This window comes from Choloepus didactylus, chromosome 10 (assembly GCF_015220235.1).
Source record: "Choloepus didactylus isolate mChoDid1 chromosome 10, mChoDid1.pri, whole genome shotgun sequence".
Taxonomy (NCBI): Eukaryota; Metazoa; Chordata; class Mammalia; order Pilosa; family Megalonychidae; genus Choloepus; species Choloepus didactylus.
In genome coordinates, this window is record NC_051316.1 from 67,232,988 (window position 1) to 67,256,311 (window position 23,324).

Sequence of the window (23,324 nt, forward strand, 5' to 3'; positions counted from 1 at the left end):
AGCAGTAAGGGTCTAAATGTAGGTTATCGGCCCTGATTAAATACTAATTGTGGTCTTCAGAAAATAACTAAGCCATTAGTTATTCCTAAATTCCTAAAATTCCTAAATTCACCACTTTTATACTAAAAATATAATTTGACTGAAAAAACCCCACAGGTTTTATTAAAGAAAGTGTGAGTTAAGTGTCTCATAAATTCTTTATACATGTCTTCATAAATCCAACTGCTAAGGCTTTGGATTTTTAATCAGGCATTGGAATCCTCTGTTTATATAATTTCTTCTTCTCCTAATTATCAACAAATAGTCTCCAATGTGCCTATAGCTCTTTACTCAGCATTAGTATAAAATTGCTTATAGCTAGGCCTCAGCTCATAAATCAGATTTGCTTTGGAACAGCATCAAACAGTTACTTATGTTTTAAATCATACAGTCCTTCTGACTTGCATTCTCATTTTAGACAATCTACCACTCTTACGTTCCTTCCTCCTTCCCGAAAAATTGGTTGCAACCAGCATAAAAATCTTTTCAGACTTAGCAAAGGGAAAAATGTGATTTCAAGCTTCTGCCATGTATCAGATACTGTGCTATTTGTTTATATATGTTATCTCAGATAAGCCTTACTAAAAACCCATTTTACTGATAGGAAAGCTGAGTACTAAAACCTAAAGGGTGTTGTGATTTCATCTATTTTTAGTGTATGTGTATTCAATTTTTACAGCAAACAAATTGTATTAAAATATGCATTACAGATTATTTTCTATGTTGGCCTCTGTTGGCAGGAGCCTCCCCGATATGCTGATTGATTTCCACAGTTTCAGAACTAAGGTCACTACAATTTATGCTTGTACTGTATTTCTTTGCACATTCTTTTCTGATTTTAGAAATTTGGATGCATCTTATAATTGATATTGGGTTATAGTCTAATGAGTGTCTTTTTTTTTTCATTCTTAATAGTGCATAAAATAGTAGTATGACTTCAATCTACGGCATCTTAGATTTGATGGAATACTGTATCAGGGTCTTTCCTATATCCATCTGATGAGATGAAAGCTATATTCAAGTTGGGCTTAAGGTGAAGTGCAGAGATCTGACTGTGGAGCCCTTGCCTTCCTCCCTCCCATTCACCTTCCTCTGATGTGCATGGCTCCTGCCCTTATCGGTCAGCCTATCCTGATCCCAACTGAGGCTCTGGGGAGCGTTTGTACATTGAGCTTACTTTAGTATGTTCTGTCCCGTACCAAGGTCAAAGCCCTCTGCCTAGGACCTCCTTTCTTCTTAATCTGTACATGCCCCAGTTTTCCTATCCATAAACAAGTACAGTGTGGTGAAGTAGTTCCCAAAGTTCTGTCAGCGTCATAATCACCTGGGCACTCTAAATGATGAAGGCCCAGGTTCCTCCTACTGCGGTGAACCTGGGCCTTTGTGCACTTCATTAGCTCTCCAGTTGCCTCTTGATATGCACCAAAGTTTGCAAACCACTGGTGTAGTGGTGAGAGCAGGAACTCTTGAGCCAGACTGCCTAGTGGATTCAAATCTTGGTTCCGTCAGTGTCATTTTTTCTATGATTTTCTGTGTCTCAGTTTCCTTTTCTGTAAAGCAGAGATCACAGTAGCATCTACCTCAGAATTATTGTGAAGTTTAATAAAATGATTCATGCACATGCTTAGCACAGTACCTCATACATGCAGCACATTCCCAATAAATATCAGCGATTATTATTACTCCTTTCCTACGGGACTGGATCCAAGGCAGTTGACAGCTTTGCCTAGTAAATAAAATCTCCCATGCAATAGCAAAGAAAGGAACTGAGAAGAGAAGAGTCTTCAATTCCTTTTTGTGTATATGGCAGAATGGGGGACAGGGAAAAGACCTGTTCAAGCCAGGGAGTCTAAGTCGGAATAAAGGTAGAGGTTGGCTCAAGAGAGTAATCCTGTGAATTCCCTTATAAGTGCTTGTGTAATTAAGGTTCTCAGCTCAGAAATAAAAATATCTTAGCAGCTGCCAGTCCCCTCCCCCAAAGATTCTGATTCAGTTGGTCTGAGAAGGACCCAGACACTGACTTCTTTTCCCCCCCCAAGTTTCTCGGGCAATTCTAGTGAATAGCCAGAGTTGATAACCATTGACAACAAATGGAATATTTTTAAATGTTCTAAAAATCTCTCACCTGTCAGGGGATCTGTTGTAGGCTAGATTTCACTCTTGTCTTTGAAGATGCTTTATAGAAATCCCCAAATCTTGGGAGCCCCTTTTCTCTAAAATAGTTCTAATAACTCATAGACTTGATATGAATGCACTTTTTAAATTGTAAATACATATTTGCATGAGAGACAAGGATTATATGCATCACATGAGGATAATTAATCTATTTATATTACGTAGCATGCACAGAGATCCCGAACTCTCTAGTAAATAGGATAAATTATCATTTGAAGTATAATCTACCAGCTACTTAAATATATACACTTATTATTTGAAAAATAAAAGCCATAAACATATTTGATAACTTTTTACAAAATAGAAATTAGAACCTTTTCGAGCCTGATTTGAAGGGACTAAACAAAAGAGATACTCTGAGGGTGTCCAGTCTTCTGCATATAGTGGTTATGTCATCTTATCTTTATTTTTCCTTTTACTGGATGGCCATTGTGTCAGATTAAGTATTTGGTCTTATTTTCCACTATTCTCCTCTGACAACCAAGCTTAATTCCCATCCAGATGAATTATCCATTCTTATCCCACTTAATTAAACATACAGAAATTCTAACTTATCCATTGGAGAAATGGCTGGAAGATGAATTTCTCTCTTATCCTTTTTTTTTTTTTTTTGCAGCAGTACTCTAGGCCCCAACCTTAGGAGTTCTTCTTTGCTACAATCTCCATTATATATGCTGTGCCTCACAGGAGTATTATGAGGCGCAAATGAATATGTGTAAGAACTTTGAGAACTGTTAGGCCCCCATTATATCATTCCCTGCTCCAAAGTAGCTCTGGCCGTCTGTCCTCTCAGAACCAGTCCCTCATCTGGTACTCAAGGCCATCGCCCAGCAGCCCCATTTTTTATCTTACCTACAGTTGTTTTGCTACATGTGTCCTGACACACAGGAAACTGACCTGGCCAGAGCTGGAAGCAGGCTGGGACACCACTGTGTGTCCTGTAGATGACAGTAAGAAGAATCTGAATTAGGGCATCCATAGTTGGAATGGAAAGGAAGGAGTAGAGAAGAAATATACTGCGGAAGTAGGATATGCAATACTGGCAACTGTTTGGGTGTGTGCATGTATGAATAGGTGGCACGAGGTGGGGTGGGGGTTGGGAAAGGTTGGAAGGAGATGGGAAATGGCAGTGTTTCGACCCAGCAATGTTTAAAAAAAATGACTGCTATGTTATTTCTAAAAATTCCTAAAGGATTGTGGACTCAGATATTGAGTTAAGTTTTAGACATGTTGAGTTTAAAGTACTAACTAGGCATGTAGCTTGGAGATTGGGGTAGAGATATAGATTTGTAAATCATCGACAAAGAGAGGCAAGTGGATAAGATCAATAGTGGAGTGGAGAGAAAGCAGAGACCCAAGGAAAGAATTGGAGGATTACAGCATTTCCTTGTCAGGATGAGTAAGAAGAGGCAGGGGGGCAAACAGGCAAGTCTCATTGCCAAGAAGCCAGGGGAGTCTATTCCACAGCAAGATCTGCGGGAAGGTCATAGGATGTGGTGAATTACAGGACACTGACGAATTTCGGAGGCGCCACGTCAGTCAAGTGGTGGGGCAGAAGCCAGACTGCAAAGCGTTAAGGAATTTGGGGATATTGAGGAAGTGAGTGCAGGGGACTTGGATTAGCCTTTCAGGAAGTTTAGAAGTGAAAGGAAGGGAGGCAGAAGCCAGTTTAACTCTCACCACGTATGAAGTGGAAAGTAAAGGCAGGAAAGCACAAAGAGGGAGCTTTGAGATAAAAGTGAGGTTGGTGTTAACAAAAAGAGGAGAAAGTGCTTTAATCTTAATAGCTAAAAGAATGCTGATAGCAGCCGTGTGTGAAATTGATTTCTGAGGCCCAACACCACAGACTGAGAGGCTGTAAGGCAAATGGGGTAGTAAACCATGATTTAGCACCTCCACTTTCTCTGCTTATTACAAAACCGGCTTTAAAGAAGATGCCTGTGGTGCACCTCAGCAATCTCAATACTGTCTGTGGCCAAGGTCTGTTTTAATATATTCCTGAGGCCTTTTAGTGATTATAACACTACTTTAGACATCCGTCTATTAACTTTTCCCTTTGCTAGCCATGGTTAATATAATCATGTAAATATTATTCCTACCAGTAAATGATATTGAATGGTTCTGATGGAAAAAGTACTTTCTTGCTGAAAGCAAAAAGGTGGCAGACTTGAAACACTTGCACCTTGAAAACAAATATTTAAGTTTTTTAAAATTTCACAAAGAAGCATTATTTGCTTTCACTTTACCAAGCATTGAGAGGCAGAGAATTGCTCATAAGAATCACTAAAATCATATTATATTTCATATGCTCATAAACATTTAATTGGTGGTTTGCTAATGGCTCCTTGACATTGGCATTTAATTTACAAATGAATAAAAGATCATATCACTTTCTATGCATACAATGCTTAAAGATATTTTTCAATTATGATTTTAAAATGCTAAAAGCACAGGAAACTTAGCCAGTTCAAAAACATAAATAATTCTGTTGAAGTTGTATGGGAGATAAGGAGAGAGGACTGGTATATATGTCTTTAACCACCAATTATATTATTTCACACTTTAATACAAATAGCTCTGTATTGTTTTATGGGTAAATATGAGAAATATAATTGATCTAGAAAGATAAGTTATTTTAGAAAAGCAGTCTTTCAGTGATTTTAAATAAGGAATGTATACTATACATAATAAAGAAAAAAATACACTATGTTAGACTTGTGAAATCATCATTTAACTTAGCCTGATTGCTGTAGTTACAACAAAAGCTATACTAAGGCAATAGCAACTCTCAATTTTTATTGATAAAAGACTTACTATAGGAAAAATATATCTGTAAATATAAACTTGCACAAATTACCACTGTAAGTTTAAACCAGTAGAGAATCACAATAACAGAATTTTTGTTCTGATACAAAGCAACTTATGTCATGAAAATTATTCATATAACCTTTATAGTAGAAACATCATCATAAGGGAAAAAACATTCCTTAACCATTGCATAGAAATTAATACAGAAACTGCCTTTTATCCTATCATTAAGGGGAATTTTGCTTACAAGTACTTACTGATTTTCAAAGAAGTAAATGGTACATATATACTATTTAATAAGTACGGCATATAATTTAGCATTTCTTTTATTATTCAGGAGTCACTTTCAGATTTGGCCAAGTTTCTTGATCCTAATAATTGCGTTAGTGAAGAAAGGATGTCCTAAATAGAGTCTCTGTTTCAAGATTTATTTATAAAACAATTTTTATAGCTGAAACCACAGATTCACCTCTACCTTGATTTCACTCAGCAATTTTACTGTTCAACAGTTTCATGTTTTAGCACTTTTATTTTCTAAAAATTCTTTACAACAACCCTCTGAGTTAAATAGAACAAATATCCATATCCCATTTTACAAATTAGAAAATTGATTTCTAAATGTGCTTTTAATAAGAAAGGCTAATTTAGAATCATAGACATTTTATGGCCAAGGGATGCCTTTTAAATTACCTGATCAAAATTCCTCCTTGTGGAATTGATGAAACTGAGGCACAGAGAACTAAATTGCCTAAAATACCACAATGGCAAAATCAAGGCAGGCAAAAATAGCACAATGCCAAAAGTCCCAATCCCCATCTTTTGCCCCTATTGTGACTTTTGCCATTGATATCACCCGAGTATATTCTCTGAAGCATTTTAAAATTAAAAGTGCTCACAAAAGACCAGTTAAACACTAAACATCCATTGACCGTCTATACTGTTTTAAACCCTGTGTTAGACATTAGGGGTATAAAGGTGAAATGACATAGTCTAACTTCAAGGACTTCATTTGTATAATTTGCTTCAATTTCTTTTCAACATCAGAGTTCTATTATGAATGTTTAGATTTATTTTTACAAAGAATCTGATGGAAATGTATCCTCCCTGGTCCGGAACCCTTATTCTAAAAATCTGTCGAAATTTACTTCTTTCGAGTCATTTTTCCTGATTCATTCCTCTCAACTTTAAATTTTTCTGTGATCTATCATTATCTATACTATACTAATTTTCACACTTGTTAAAATGCCGATTTCATAAGTATTCTTTGATTTTTTGTGGTATAGGCCGATGCCTTTACTTTCTTAAGTAAGAACTCCCTCACACACCTCTTCATTCTGAGTTGTCCCTCCGATTCTCAGCAGGCTCATCTTGGCAGAGCAGTGCTTCCCAAGGGTTGCAGAGGGACTGACTATTGTTTACTCAGTGATGAGAGCACTTTGGCAGATAAGCATTTAGGGCTTGGGTTAGGCTAAATTAAGGCAAGATGTGACAGGTCAATCATCTTTCAACTGTAAACATTTTGGGTAAATTTAAAGTTGGCATAAAAAGACATGTGATTAAGCAGAAATTTGAAAGTCTTTTTCCCCCCCAACAAAGCCAGATTAATTTTTGTCCTCTTCCGTTTCCCTGCTTATCTGCAGTTTCTGCATATCTTGTTTTCCCTCTGTCTTGTGAGAATCTGAATGTATATGACTGATAGCAAAAACTGACAATCATTATGAATTAGGCACTCAGCTACAACTTGTCTTATCCTGCTTTGTGTTAATTATTCATTCAACAAATAATCACCAAGACCTATTATATATCCAGTGTTCTATGAGGCACTGGGGGTACAATGGCATGTATAGTGTTGTCATGGCCCTCGAGAATCATATATTCCATTCCTGGAGATAAGCGTGTAAATAGTTAACAACTGGGCAGTGTGGCTCACACATGTTAAAACAGCAATTCTATATAGTCCTAGAAATCTTCTCAAAATACTCATGAGAGGCAGTGCTTGATTCTCCTTGGAGGTTGGAGAAAATTTCACTAGGAGATGGCATTAGAGATGCATCTTAAAACAGGAGCAGAAGTACGCAAGTCAAAGAAAGTTAAAAGATATGAGGAAATCGGAGAGGAGGGAAATCTAGGCATTACCAGTGTCGTGAACAGAATACCAGAGGTCATGAAAGTGCTTAAGACAACTGAGTAGCAGTGCCCAGATATTCTCTTGGAGTACAGAGGACATATATGATCAGGAGCAGCAGAGATGAGTCTGGAGCATTGACTTAATGTGAGCTTAGGAAGGGTCTTGTATGCTACACCAATAATTTAGACTATATCCTATAGCCAGTGGTTCTTTACCTTTTTTGGAGAATCTGATGAAAGCTGTGAATCCTCTTTGCAAAAATATGGTAATAACACACATATGCCCAAAATATTGCATATAATTTCTGGGCATTCACAGTCCACCTGGAACCTATTACTAGATTCCACCTGCTATAGGAGCCATAGAAATTCTCTGAGCAGGGAATGAGCAGATTAGCTCTGTATTCTAAAATGATAACTGGCAGCAATGTGGAGAACAGACTAGTGGGAGTAGAGGCTGGAGGGAGATAAGTCAGATGGAAAGTCTGCTGCAAAATGCCAGGCATGAAATAGTAGAGCTGGAATTAAGGCAGTGAAAGAAAGTAAAGGATGGAGGGGTGAGAATGGAGGAGAGAAGCATTTCAGAAATGGATTTGTTAAGACTTGGTATCTTAATAGCTGTAGAGGATATTGGGCAGTCAAATATTTTGTTGTTGTTGTTGTTTATCTTACTCTTCCACTAAATTATAAATCCTCTAAAAGGTGTTGCTACCCCAGACTGGGCTTGGGGAATGGGCAGAAGCAGAAACATAAAGATGTAGGATAAGGACTCAGTATTGATAAATCTGTTTCTCTTAGTGTAATAGAGGGGGTGATGGTATATATTTGACCTGGAGAAAAGTTGAAAATCCAAAAACTTGAAAACACTTCAAAAATTTAAATAATCCACAAGGCAGAGGTCTATGAAGTCGTGAGTTCTGGGGCCAATAGATAAATAGTTACAGTAGATTCTGAGAATCAAATAAGGAGCTGCTGTAGATAACTGTAAGCCTTGGTGGGAGCCAATCATTCCAAAGCATGAAGTCAACTTGCTGGTTGCCATCTGTGTCTTACACAACTTCCTGTCCCCAGAGCATCTAGTGAGGTAGAGAAGCTAAAGAAATTTGTTGATTTATAGGCATGAGTCTCCATTAAGCAATTCTGATGATTCTGGACTGCTGGGGTACTTGGTTGGTTTGCTTTACATTCATGATGGAAAAAATATTATCAGGACCATAAGTAGACCTTCAAAATGATTTACTGCCAAATCTGCAAAACAACTGTTGCTAGTATCCAAGCTGCTATCTACACATTAAAATTAGAGGAAATGTTATCTGTTGAAGGGAAAAAGATATGGTATTATCAATAACTGATAGAGCTATTGATTTTTAAAACAAGTATCTGAATTACAGTTGCAGACATTTTTGATAAATCTGTTTCTCTGAGTGTAATAGAGGGGGTGATGGTATATATTTGACTCAGAAAAAAAGATGAAAGCCCCAAAACTTGAAAACACTTGAAAATTTTAAATAACTCAACATTGGTAGCTCTTTTTTGTGTTTATTCTATGCCCTACATTTTCGAGAGATAAATGGCAAATAAACAAGTAATAAGGATTTAAAAACATACTTCCAAAGCATTCATCATCTTTGAGTTAAATAAATCTCTTATATTTTCAGCTAAATGATGTTCATAATAATTGCTTCAATGATAACTAGATAACTCAAAAACAGAAAGCATTAACTCTGGCCTCAGAAGGTTTACAATCTAATCAGGGAGATCACTGATATGCAGAATGATATTCCTGAAGAGATGCGGAGTCTAGTTTTAAATTTATTTCATTCTATACTAATTCTTTGCAGATTGATAATCCATGGATCAAGTAATTGCAGATTAAGAGGAGTATTGAGACAGTAAGAGTTTATCATTCTCCTAATTTTCTGCATAAAGGAATTTAATGTAAGCAAAATTCAAAACAAGAATACAGAGAAGAAAATATAATATTGATTTTAATTCCAAATATTCATTCCACACTATCTGAATGGTCCCTGAGAGAGAAAGAATCCTTTCATGAACCTAAATTACATCCAGAGTCCTGTGGGGCTTCATTTAGAGCCATTTCACCAGATGCTCTTCTTGGTTCACAAGGCACCAAGGTCAACCAGAGAAGAGTTGGGAGAGTTCTGCTAAAACCAAAGGCTGATTTGATAGTGACATGAAACCAACCAGTAAGGTCTTCCAGCTTCATTATCAGTTATAATTTGGGTTTTTTTTTTTGTCCGTCAAATTCTGAGCCTGATTAATAATTAACTTTTCAGTTCCCTTACAGAATCACATTATGAGAATTTTTTTTTCTCTGTTAGGAATTCTTTCTCCATGATTCGAAACCCCACACGTGCTTTCCAGAGCTTCAGATGTTTAGTTAGCTCTACAGATGTTTTGTAAATGCATTTCAGCAAAATCTGCCAGTGCTGTAGAAAGTATCTGTGGCTGATTGGAGTTGCAGTTTGGACAGAGCCCGAATAAGATTAGATGGAAACGGAAACTGAAACATCTAACTACTCCCCAAGAAGTCAAGAATTCACAGAAAGATCAGAGGAGGAATTTTTTTGGAGGGGGTGTTTCAAGCATGCCTGTTTTGGGGAGTGGAAGGGTGTGGAAGCCCTGGGAAGTGATTCTTCACTGTTTTCCTTGATGCTTGGCCTACATAATATTTTCCACTGCAGATTTCTTTTTCTTTTCTAAATATAGAAAAATCAACAACCTGGAACAGCAAATTCATTTTTAGAACTCCAGGTAAAATGGCTTAAGCTTCACACCTGAAGTAGAAATAGTATAAAGGCTTCAAAATATCCCTATGGTGCAAGGGCCAAGAAGGTGATGACTGTCATTGCAACCATGGGAACAAATGAATTTGAAGAATTAGTGCAGTTTCTATAAGACACAGTTCTATTGTTGAAGTTACCTTTGTGAAACAAATGGAATTACTAGTTTCCAGCCTTCTGCTCCTAAATGAACAGTCCCTAGGTTCAGAAGTATGTTGTTATAGTTGTTATCATTAAAGCAAATGATTATAGTAGAAAAAGAAAACCAGACCAAGAGGCTATTTCTAGTAGAAAATCTCTTTAAATCTTCCAGACCATAATTTTTGTTGTTACTGGTTTTTATCCAGATTTAAAGTTTGAAATCTCTATCAGAAAGAATGCATAATATTTACATTAATATTCAATTAGTATTATGACAAAGTAGTCGAGTATCTCTGATTTGCTGAGTTTATGCTTTTAAAGTAATAGAAACTGTCAGTGATAGAATATTTTATCTATGCATTTCCTTGAGATGAACTGCCTCAAAACGGCTAGTTGCAGATTTCCTGAATACTAACCATTTTTCATATCAACAATTACTGATTTTAGTTCAACTAGCTGTGAAATTATGTTCTGGTGGAGCTTTCCAAAATGCCCAAAGTTTTCTCAAGTTTCCTAGATAAGCTGTAATCCAGCCTTGTCCTTGGATAGAACACAAAAAAAATCAAGTTACCATAGTTCTGAAATGAAAATCTTACTGAAGCATTTGACATGGAGCAGCATCAGGTTTTTGTTTCCTAAAAAGTAATGAAATTGTCTTTATTCCATCATCAAGACATTATTCCCAAATTGAGAACGAAATCTGAGGACAAAATAATTTTTTAAAAGAAAAGCAAACATTAGCTCTTGTTGTTCCATAACAAATTCATATAAGATAAACATTGTTTAAAACAGAAATGAAGGACGATTTTAAAGCTAGGTAGCAAAAAAAGATGGACAGACATAGGTATAAAGCCCGAATCTATCGGGTGTTAACTACAACATGTGTGTGTGTGTGTGTATGTGTGTGTTCATAGCATGCATAAGGAAATAAAATAATTAATACTTATTATTATGCCAGTACCACTACTGGGTACTTTATGTATGTGCCCTCAGTTAATCTCCACAATCGCTCTAGAAAAGAGAAGTACCAATTTTGCCATTTTACAGATGAAAATATCTGACTCCCAAGTCTATATTTGCTCTTTCTCCTGCACTGTGCTGCAGGTTGTTCAACCTGTCTTGAGCCTCAATTTTCTTATTTATAAAATAGGAAAAAAATAATTCCCACCTGACCTGGCTCGTGGCGAGGGTTAAATACAATAATTTATGTAGAGTCTGGCATACTTCCTGGCACATAGGTATTTAATAAATCCTGGGTTTTTCTCCCCTCACAGCTAACTCTCCAGGCTTAGATGAAATCAGTGCCCAAGCAGGAATGTGAAAGGGGTGTGCTTGTATATGTGTGTGTGTGGTGGGGGGGGACAACACACACTGGCACATGAGTTCAGGGGTACATGCGCATACTCATAGTGAAAGAAAAAGGAAGAAAGCTACCCAGAAGTCCTTCAGCAGCCTGTGGCGCTTTTACGCCGTTACAGAATTGACTTTTCTCAGTAGCAAGGGGCAGGCTTCGTGCAGTGGTCTCTGAAAGACCATGCACTGTGTCACTGGCAGTTCATCATATCCCCACCAGTGCAGCTGTGATAAGAACCAGATGACCCAAATTTCCTAAGCAAGGCCAGCAATAGATATCATCTGGGAAGGCACATGCCTCAGTATCCACACACCGTGCTCTTTAAGAAAGTACGTCAGAAAGCTAAATGGACTTTTACAAGAGCCCAGTTACTGTTTAATGTACGTAAGCTCTCAGGAGCAGGGAATCATAACCTCTACCACGTACAGTTGGCAGCAGAGGCTGTATTCCACGTTGTTAAAGAAGCCAAGGATTAGATAAGATTTATAGAGACCTGACATGTGTAGGGGATCTAAAAATGGACTCTGCAGTTTCATTTCCAAAGTTTCATACATGGACAGGATGTTTCTATGTCTAGATTTCTGCACTTTGCACGGGTGCAACACAGAAAAACGGCTCTCTCATCACTGGTGGATTTGTCCCTCTTTTAAATGTAGAGGTGTGTGACATCTAATTTGTACAGTTCCAAATGATTAAGCTAAATGCTGTCTGGGAGGACAGAAAAACCAGAGCCACAGGTGCCTTCTTGCTGATCTTATAATTGTAAGCACAGATCTGTGCCTCCTGTCATAACCATTTTTTTGCTTTTGAGGATCTGTTGATGTCTGAAAAACACTTTGCTTACAATGTAACTTCAGCTGTTATAAGACTTCAACTTTACGAAAACCTATCACCTGTTTCCTCAGCACCTGCTTTCATTTTCATTTAGTTCTAAATAGCTTGACCCCTTGTTACAAAATTTGGAAAAATTATTTTCCAATTACTGTGTACATGTGCATGTCTCAGAGCAAGTATAGCTGGAGTCTTTTATTGCTAATTTGTGCCTCTTCCTACAACGTCTTTCATAAGTCTTTGATAAGCAGTCCAGGCTTCAGTGAAAGAGGTTTCTGTGTAAAGTGGTACATTGGAGGTCATTCTAAGGTTAAGTGTCTATTGGACAGTGTGATGCAGGGAAAATATTGCTTCATGTGATTACTCCAAGAGTTTAACTACTTGTAGCTGTCAGCCTTGGAGCTGAAATTCACCTGAGACTTTTCTTGCTGCAATTGGCTCTAAAATCGACCACAAAACTATCAGATGAAAACCACGTTTAGATAAGCCAGTAATGGCGAGAAAATGACACCATTCTGAAGTTGAAGGATTTAAGGAAACTCTCCTGATATTCATAGGAGATATATAATGATCTGTGACCACAATCTGTATTCCAAGCAATTGGCATTTACTGAGGCTTAAAGCCTCTCAATTGGCCAGGAACAATGAATGGATGTGATTGGGGGATTGATTGCTCATTTTTCTAATAAGAAAGCCATTGATTTAGGAGCCTTCCTCGGTGCTACTCTCAAAGGTCAATATAGAGCCCTAAAGATCTAGAAATAGTTAAGACTTTTTCCAAATTGAATAACTCAAGGGAAGTATTCAACATTTCATAGGATTATAGAACCAAGACTCAAGGCCTTTCTTCTCTCAACGTTCACTGGGTTTCTCAAATACTGGCTCAAAAAAGGTGCCAGTAGTCCATTCTAGTCCATCCAATGATTATGAAGTAAAATAAATGCTATGATAAAATGGGATTTATAATTGACTTTCTCTTCAAGTTCATTATCAGATGCAGTTTTCACTTTTCCCTGATTAATCTCCCACTGGTGAAGCATAGGGTTGTATAAAGAATTCAGTGGTTGCTCTTTAGTTCCCTGTCAATTGGTACTGATAAAGACCATTATCTCCCCTGTCACTGTTGCTGAAATTTACAGCAGTGGGGCCAGGGATAATCTCTTGATTACTGTATTTTTATAGCATTTATAACTTTGTTTGTAAGACACTGAGATTAAAATATATTTGTATGGTGAAAATTAAATTGAAAAACATTGGCTGAGCTGTATAGAAAAGCTTAGATTTTGGGTTTCAGAAGAAATCAGCATTGCTTTTAGCCAGCCCATTATTTATTCCTTATTTTTCTTCTGCCTCAGTTTCTCTTGCCAAATGCAATTTGAAGTTAACATTAAAAAAAAAAAAAATTGCTGCTGTGAAGTAAGATATAAACACCATTTCTACCTGGCCCAGGCACAAAAGGTGTTTATATTGAAGGCACTCTCAAAAAAATATAATAAACAATTACTTTGAGATTTTAAACTGCCTAAAAGGCATTGCTAGAATATTGTCTCTGGTTATAGATATAAAAATCTGGCACAGTTAAAGAGGAGAAAAATCACTTTAGTTTCTCTAACATTAGACATAGACCCAGGTCAAGTGAATTATTTTATTCCACTTGTTAACAGAAATGTGGAGTTTGTTCTAGTTTGAGAAATGGGCCCATGACTCTCTTCTGGGTGAGTATGCATTATCTTTCAGAGAAGTGTGGGTACCTAAAAGATTTAGTGTGCTGAAACTTGTAACTTGTGATGAGGTGAGATGTTTAGTCAGTGAAACCTCACCTTATAGCCTTTGCAGTGCCTCTTCAGACAAAGCATGTGAAAAGTATCAAGCAACTTTAGCAAAGTTTGAAACATTTTTTTCACTAGAAAAACAAAAGAGCAACTATACATTACTTCCTAAATAGCTTACCCAGAGAGCAGCCAGAGTTACCCCCCACCCCACCCCTGCCCAAGGAATTGGCTTTCTGTTGTAATCTCGTAAGGGAAAAGAGTTCACATAAGAATGCTGCATGTGTAATCACTCATCTCACTCATTTTAATTACTGCCCCAAAACTAACGTTTGTGATGTGGGTTTTCATTTGTTATATTTAGTTTGAATAAAACTAGGGAAATTGCATCGTACACATGTATGTTTGTTGCAAATAGTTACCGCACGAATCAGATAATGTACTTCTCAGCACCCTAAACTTCCCATCACACAGAGCAAAAAAGAAGGGAGTCAGGAAGTGCACAATATAGTTTAAAAACCCGAGAATCAATTTAATGGGCATCCAAAGAGGCTTGGGAATGTGGACTTCAATGCCAAAGGGTCTTTTCTCCTTTACTATTTAATTAAGCTCTGGAAACAGAGTACCCATATTGCAGTGATTAGAGATTGATTTTATTAATCCTAAAAACCAGGCTTTGGAGCTCAATAAATACTTTGAGAAGGGTAGGCTATGGGGTTACCAATGTGTTCCTGTTACCCATTGTATACCACATTTTATAGGAACCTAACACTGCTGCCAGATCACATCACCAGCCAGAGGCAATATGACAGGTGGCTGGGAGGTTCTGCTTTGGGAAAGCCAGTGTTTTCAGGAAGATGACACTTTATGAGTGCAGTGTCCAACTAAGCTCAGCAGAAAAAGACCCTGGTGACTTCCCAACATACCTCCTGTAATCTTTCAAGACCCATAATCTGCTTTTAAATAATGATTATAATAATAGCAACAAATGCTTGTATAGTGCTTATTATTTAGGCCCTATGAGCTTTTTATATATTAACTCTTCTAATTCTCACAGTGACTCAGCAATCTAGGTACCATTATCATCCTCATTTTATGAGAAGGAGACTGAGTCATAAAGAAGTTATGTGTATACCTCAGCTTATACAGTTAGGAAGCTTTGGAGCCAGTTTTCCCTTACTAACTGACTAGGTCCACAGTCCCTGCCATTAACCACAGTGCAATCCCACTTCTCCTTTCAGATGTTTTTAAGATTCTGAATAAAGCATGCACCAATTAGAAAACCCTTGATAATATCCTAAGGTGAGGTCTCTGACTTAATTTTCACAGGTTATAAAAGTTCTGAATAGTAGTTAGTTTGACCATTGATCCCCATAGCAATTGGTTTATAAAGGATCCCATCACTGCAAAACAAGTAGGTTTCTGAGGGCAGGAGACAGTTATTTTCTTTTCCAGGGTACTTGTGTAATACAACCCTGAATTTAACTAGATAAGGCATGAAAAAGAAATTTAAAATACTAACGATAATAATAATAATAGGACCGTTTGTAGAAGCAACTATGTGTAGATCCTACTGTGTACAACCCTTTGTAGGAGTTTATCCTCTCACTGCTTCCATATCCCATGCTTTCCTGAATTCCATGCTATTTGTGCTCCATTTTACCCCTTCTTCGGGGATAAATCTGAAGATAAAACTGTCACATTGCCCAAGAAGCACATTTTCTTTATGGTTTGATTTTGCCAAATAAAGTTTTGAAATTTTTGTATTTGTCATATGTCAATCTTTGATTGACATAAGAGGATTCCATGTTTAATGTTTGGATATCTCATTGGGTTTACTGAGTAAAAGAATTTGGCCACAATTTAATTAGCTATTTGCAGAACTGTATACACATTTTCCATTTACCATAATATGTAATACTCATTGAGTGCTTTACTCTGGCCTCATCCAGAGTTAAGTTCTTTACATGGATGATTGTAGCTAATCATCGTATGAAATGTATGCATGTATGTGTGTGCACATGTGTATGAATAGGCGTGGTTACATTATCCTCACTTTGTAGAAAGGGAAATTGAGGCATAGGGAGGGGTAAGTTACCTGTTCAAGAATATATAATAAAAACTGGAATCAGTATCCATACAGTTTCTAATTCCAGTGCATGTTCTAGTAACTATAGCACAAACCTTGTCTTATATGCATAAGAAATATCAAGTCTAACATTGAGACCTGTACATAATTATCCTCTCAGTAGATGCAGATTTCATTAGGAAGCCTGTAAATAATAAGCAAATTCTGTGACAGCAATCCCTGCATTACTGAAATTACTTCGTGTAGTTGTTGCAATGAACAAATATGAAAACTGGGAATGAGATTGCTTCATAAAAGAAATCGTCAGTTGTGTAAAATATTGTTAAATTTTGGAGAGCAGCGTGGTGTTATGAATGCCAAACTTCTAGAGCAGAAGCATCTCTGAGAGTGGCTTCTCTCTGTTCTCAAAATTGTGACTTTAGCTTATTTTTTCTTCTAATCCAGATTCCCATTTCTGGCCCCGTCTTCCAGCAGCTCCATTAGTTCCATCCCTTGCCCCGTTCTGCCATGGCCCAGGGTCCATAAACGCAAATATCCCTCTCCCCGAACATTCACATCGTCAAACTGAGAATCAGATGCCTATTTTCATTCCCAGCAGGAACACCCTGTACAGACGTACAGGCGGCTCAAATGTTAGGATGTGCGTTGCAGGGTTCCGTGGCAACAAGATGCTGACCACCCTCTCCTTCTCGCAGAGCTCCAGGACGGCGCGCTCCGAGGAGGACCGGGACGGCCTGTGGGACGCCTGGGGCCCGTGGAGTGAATGCTCGCGCACCTGCGGCGGGGGCGCCTCCTACTCCCTCAGGCGCTGCCTCAGCAGCAAGTAAGTCCTGCGCCCCCTCGGGGTCTCTGTGAGGTTCAAGGCAGATGTTTTTGCTGTTGGATTTATGCGGGGCATTTTTTTATTTCAAATCCAGATGAAAGAAAGGAATGGAAGGAAGGTACCTAGGTTTAAATTTGTCTTTTCTCCTATGTCCATCCCCAGCTAGGTTTTTATATTCTCTTATATGATAAGAAACATACAATTTGTCTCATATACCAAGTAAATTCTGTTATCTGTTTTCATGTTCAAACTGGAAGGAGGATTTATTATTTGAAATGAATGTAATAGCTGTCGCTCCACAGCATGTTGTACTTGCTGCATCATTTTAACAATTCTGGTGACAGTAATAGCAACAAGGATGATGTGTTAATTAGCACATTGAGCTTGTGTTGGATTTCCAGGGTTACCAAGTACTTTGATCTCACTGATGGAAAATAATTAGAATAAGCAAACTCATAGAGTCAAAATGTAGAATATGGGTTACTGGTGGAAGCGTAGGGATAGGGGATGGGGAGTTAAGGCTTGAAATGTTCAGGGTTCCTATTTGGAACGATGGAAATGTTTTGGTAGTGGATGGTGGTGATGGTAGCCCAACAGTGTGAACATACTTAATAGCACCGAAATATATATCTGAATGTGGTTAAAAGAGGAAATGTTAGGTTTTATATATATATATATATATATATACACACATATATATATACATATATATACATATACACATATATATACATATATATACATATATACATATATATATGCATATATATATATAGTAACAATAAAAATTTAAAAAAAAACATGGAAAACTACACTACACAAAAGGTAATACTATGGACTTTATTTATAGTATAATTATTAAAATGTGCTTTCATCAATTGTAACAACTATTCCACACCAATGCAAAATATTAATAATAGGGTGGTATGTGGGAATGCTGTATCTTGTGCATTATTATTTTATAAACTGACAACTTCTCTAGTAGTTTTTTTTAATTCAGTGTTCTTTACCATGGAATTGCCATGTTATTATTTTAGAATCAAAGATTTCCTAATGCTTGTGTCTCTCCTTGACTTTCTCTTTCTGCCATGCCATATCACTTCACAAGTTTTATAACATAGGATGTTAACCCCGACAGTTTCTTTTTTTTTTATGTGGAATGAGAATTGTGTAGTAGGTCTCTTCTGGTATGTAGAGAAAATCAAACATTCATTTTGGACCGTTTCTCTTTTTCTCCCTGTATAGCTTGAAGGCATCTGCTAGGGATCCCAGAAGGAAGGCATAATGACCTTCATCATCTTTTAAATTGTCAAGCACCTAAGAAGCTATTTGTTATCTTGACATTTTTCTTGCAGTCAAGATCTCTTTACACTATTAACAGCAATTTCTGAGTTATAGCCTCATGTTGCAAAAAACTAAGCTTTCAGCATCAGAGTTAATGGAGAGACCTGGCATCAAACTTTTTCTCTTCGGTTACATTCTTTCATAAGAAATTTGATTTTCATTAAATAGATAATTCTAAGCAGTAAGAAATATTAAATGATAAGGATACTTATGAAAACAAAAATACAATTATAGTGAGATTAATGAAATAAAATCAAGCGTTTCTTTTCATTAATACTTAACTATAATTAAATCGTTACATAAATATGGCCTTAGCTCCATCCCCAGGCTAGATTTAGAACTTACTTGATTCTCTCAACTTGGAAACAGATGCTTTCTGAGCTTTGTGAGGTTTGTACAGCTTCAAGACTTAGAACCAATTTGATATTAAAAGTTATTTTTTTTCCCTCAACAACCAGTACCATCCCTTCTAGTATCAGCTAGAATCTATTCTTTTATTCTCTTTAGGTCCTTGGTTCTAATGGAAGGTCTAATTGGTGTAACAATTATCCAGTGTCACAGTAATGCTGCATAATAAACAACCACTAAAACTTACTGGAATATCAAATAAGGGATTATTGCTGGCTGGGTGTTTCTGATGATCATGGCTGGGCTTGATCACGTATCTAGGATATGCTGGCTGTACTCTGGCTTCATCTGGGCCAATGTGGGCAATTCAGCCCTGTTCCACGTTTCTTCATCCTTCAGCAGGCTAGCTTAGGCAAGTTTTCATGATGACTTCACAAAGAGAGCAAACTGCAATTTGGGAGCCAGTTTCAAGCCTCTGTCATGTTTGCTAGTATCCCATCAGCCAAAGCAAGTCATATAGCCAAGCCCAGAGTCAGAGTAGGAGAGCAAAAATGTTATATGGAAGAGTGTTGCAGGAAAGGGTGAAGAATTGGGACCATTTTTGCAGTCTACCGCAAATGGTCTTCTTTGGCCATCTTATTCATTCTTAATAAGCTAATGAACCAAATGAGTTTTTCCTCAACTCCCACTCCAGATTTGGGCATCTGAACTCAATTCAGTCATTTTGTACTCTTAGGAGAGATTAGAGGTAATGATATACAGTGTGTATATATATATATACACACAGATACACATACACACATATATATATATACACACATATATATATCCTTATACTTCTAGCAGTTACCTGTAATACATACAGTAATCTAATGTTAAGCATTCAAATCCAGCCCAAATAAATCCTACTCACCTGATGAATTAACCTGCCAGGTCAGTTTCTAAGCCCTGGTATATGATCTCCGAGGTCATTTTCAACTCTGATATTTTTTTATTTTATCAATTAATAATTAGTTTTTCCAATGTGATAGAACTCTAAAGGGAACTAGATTATCCAGGTTTGGTGGAATAGATGATGAAGGATAGATTGCAAGCTTGTGAGGAGGCTCAGTTAACCTTCAAGAGTAGAAGGTAACCTCTCAGTGATTGTTTGAAGGTTATAGAGAAAAAAATCAGTGGATGCAAAGCAGAGTAAAATTAGGTAAGCATTAATTATAAAAGTCTGCATTTTCAAGGATCGGTGGTTGATGCTAGGGGGAAAAGCCCTGACATGAGGAATTACTGAGCAGAATCCTTTCTTCCTTGGCTTCTCCTCTGTCCTTTTTTTGTGGCTTGGAGAAAGTAGTAGGCATACTTGATTTTCCCAGTTTCTGATACTGGAGCCTTTACCTGCAACCTTGGTTTGAACAATAAAGGAAGACACTATGAAGATTTTCTACAACCTTTACTAAGTTTCTTAAGATTATATTAGGTTTTATTGAGTAACTCTACTAATGCAACTTTTGCTAATCTTACATCAGTGAGAAGTACATAATACCTATTTTCATTTTCTGCTGACAAGTAGAGACAGTACATACTTATGGTTTATGATGGTCCTTATTTTAAGTGAATTCAACAATGTACCAGCTACTTTGAGAATCTTCTTCTCTCTCAAATAATTCAACCCTCCTTGCTGGTTTGTAGATATTATGTCCCCCAGAAAAAGCCATATTCTTTAATGCAGTCTTGTGGGGGCAGACGTATTAGTGTTGATTAGATTGGAATCTTTGGATTAGGCTGTTTCCATGGAGCTGTGACCTACCCAACCATGAGTGACACCTTTGATTAAGGTGTGACCTTTTGATTGAATGGTCCCATGAAAATGTGGCCCCTCCCCTTCACCCATTCACGGTGAGTCTTGATTAGATCACTGGAGTCCTAGAAAAAGAGCTCACAAACAGAGGGACCTCAGAGCAGCTGAGAGTGACATTTTGAAGAGGTGCTTCAGCTATGAGAGGACAAAATGCCCCAAGAGCAACATTTTAGAGAACGCCATTTTGAAACGCAACCTGGGAGCAAGTAGAAGCCAGCCACGTGCCTTACCAGCTAACAGACGTTTTCTGAACACCGACAGCCATCCTTCAGTGAAGGTACCCAATTGTTGATGCCTTACCTTGGACGCTTTATGGCCTTAAGACTGTAACTTTGTAACCAAATAAATCCCCTTTATAAAAGCCAGTCCAGTTCTGGTGTTTTGTGAAACAGCAGCATTAGCAAACCAGAACACCTCCCATTAAATACACTGATATAATGCTTTTAGTGAATTCATTTAACTGGCTGTCCTACTAAACTGTCTGGTTAGTGTAATAGTCCTTCTGAAGGTTTTATTTCTCCTCAGTTTTCACTCAGTCATTCAATCAATATTTATTGAATACCTACTATGTGTTAGGCACATATATTTAGTTGTTTAGTTGGAAGTACCCTTGGTCAGCCTAAATTACTTAAGTGTCTTTTTATTTGATGTTAAGGATCTCTCTGAGAACTCCAGGTTTTTCTTCAGCCAGTTCATTTAGTGTTCCCCATAAGGGGTTCCAGGTGTGTAAGGCACTCAGTAATATTGGTCTGTAACATTGTATTTACATAGAAGCCTGGGGCCAAGGTGGGAAACTGCAGCTCATTTGAGATGCTATGAGTCAGATGGCTAGATGTCCTTAATGTGATGTTAATCTTTGCACTGGTAGCTGATGAATATTTAATGACCTTTTTACTGTCTGAAATGCCAGATGAACCTTTAAACTAATAATAATATGGATTAAAGGATTAATACTATCATTAATTCATTAAGAGTGTGGATATTTTATTAAATCTAAACTGATTAAATGAAGGACCTGTCTGCTTTATATATATTCAAACAGCAAAAATTATCTACTTCTGAAATATGGCAGCACTTTAAAAAATTTAAGAAATTTTAATTGAATTTTTGAGTTGAATAAAGTTATTAGATGAACACAAGATAAAATCATCATGTTGTGGGGGTACCTAAAAAACAAGTATTATTCCAAAGAGATGTAGCTGCCAGAATGGTGTTAACATAAACACAGAAAAATTAAAATGAATAGCCTCAAGGAATCTTATCCCACAGGAATGGGGAAGATTATTCTAAATTTCTCATCTCATAATAATTGTGCTAAGAGAAAGTAAGCTAACTTCTCAAATTTTTTATTGCAAACACGACTTTTCTTCCATGAAAATATTGATACTTACATTGATACAGGCTTTGGTTAACAACTAATTTCTACATCTTATAATAATAAATACCAACTATAATACCAAAAGAAAAAATTTAATGTTAAGATTTGGATTCTAAACAATTGCTTAAACAAGTATTTTTTTTTTCTTTTAAAGGCATCTCATCTCTGTCATAACGTCCAATTAAGGTCCACAGGACTTGTTTTGAAAGGTTTTGGAACTTTCAGTTCAAGTGAGCCGCAAAGCAAGATTTATCTGCTATTCTTCATCTAGTATTGCATGTTATCAGCCTTGTTTTCATTGGAAATGTTTGAGTTTTTGTTTAAAGGAAAGATATACATGTTTAGAATGGGTCCTGACTACTCATGTCATTTAAATGAGGTGGTATTTTCCTTGTATTATAGGAGATTGCACCTTTTGGGACAGATACTTAAGAGTTTGTGGTTGTCTTCCTTTTACCTTTTGGGTTAAAGCCTAATCTAAATATATTACCAGGACTTCCTGTATTCTACGTCATATATCTTAGATGGATATTTTGTTCCGAGATCTCGGAAGAGAATGCTCTAAGGCCAATGTCTAAAAGTTTGCAACCAATGTCTTGTCTGGTTTATCCAATTTGTTGGAATAAATGATGGTTGAAAATGTGTTTGGTGTCCATAACCTTTACTAGCCATATTGAGAATCTGTAACTCTTGGCTGTCTTTATCTGTTTATTTGAAAATTCATTTTTGATTAGTTTAATAGTCCTTCTGAAGTTTTTATTTCTCCTCAATTTTCACTCATTCATTCAATCAAAATTTATTGAACACCTACTATGTGTTAGGCAATTTGCTAGGTATAGTTGATGATATTAGGCCCAAGGGGCAAGGGTCTGTCCTCAGGAGTTCACCAAATTATTCATTTATCCCCAAGTGTCTACTGATTATAGTTGCAAGGTGTTTAAATAACTAAGAGAATGCCTCTATAGAAGTGGTTCTCAACTCTAGCTGCACTTTTGAATCACCTGGAAAACTTTTTAAGAAATGCAAATATCTGGGCCCCACAGAAGACCAATTAGGAATGGAGCCCTGCAATCAGAAAATTTTTATAAGCTCCCCCAAGCAATGTTAATCTGCAGCCAGAGCGAGGACTGCTGCCCTATAGGAGGGGGTAATAGGAAAATGATGAAGTTTGTTTCCAGCTCCCTGGGAATTTAGAAGTTAGGGTAATACAGAAAAGAAGGAATTTTCTGATAAAGAGATCTCTTTATGTTAAAATTCTTCAGTCAGGCTTCTATGAATGGGAAAGAAATGGGAAGGAAGTGGTGGGCACCAGCATGTCAGGATATGAAAGTGGTGGTTGTTTGAGGTACACTGAATGCAAAAATGTTTCTGTTAGACAGTTGTCTAGTATGAGTCAAGATCAGCCTCACTCAAAGTGGTAAGTGTACTAAGTGATTTATGAA

The 23,324-nt window shown here is 37.0% G+C and overlaps 1 protein-coding gene across 3 annotated transcripts in view; it reads left to right on the forward strand.

Moving 5' to 3' along the window:
* Nucleotides 1-23,324, forward strand: part of ADAMTSL1 (ADAMTS like 1) — a 433,636-nt gene that overhangs the window by 27,776 nt on the left and 382,536 nt on the right. For all 3 annotated transcript variants that reach the window (XM_037797567.1, XM_037797569.1, XM_037797568.1), the window contains exon 2: nt 16,833-16,960. In XM_037797567.1, coding sequence (XP_037653495.1) covers nt 16,833-16,960 — 128 coding nt within the window. The remainder of the gene's footprint in view (nt 1-16,832; nt 16,961-23,324) is intronic.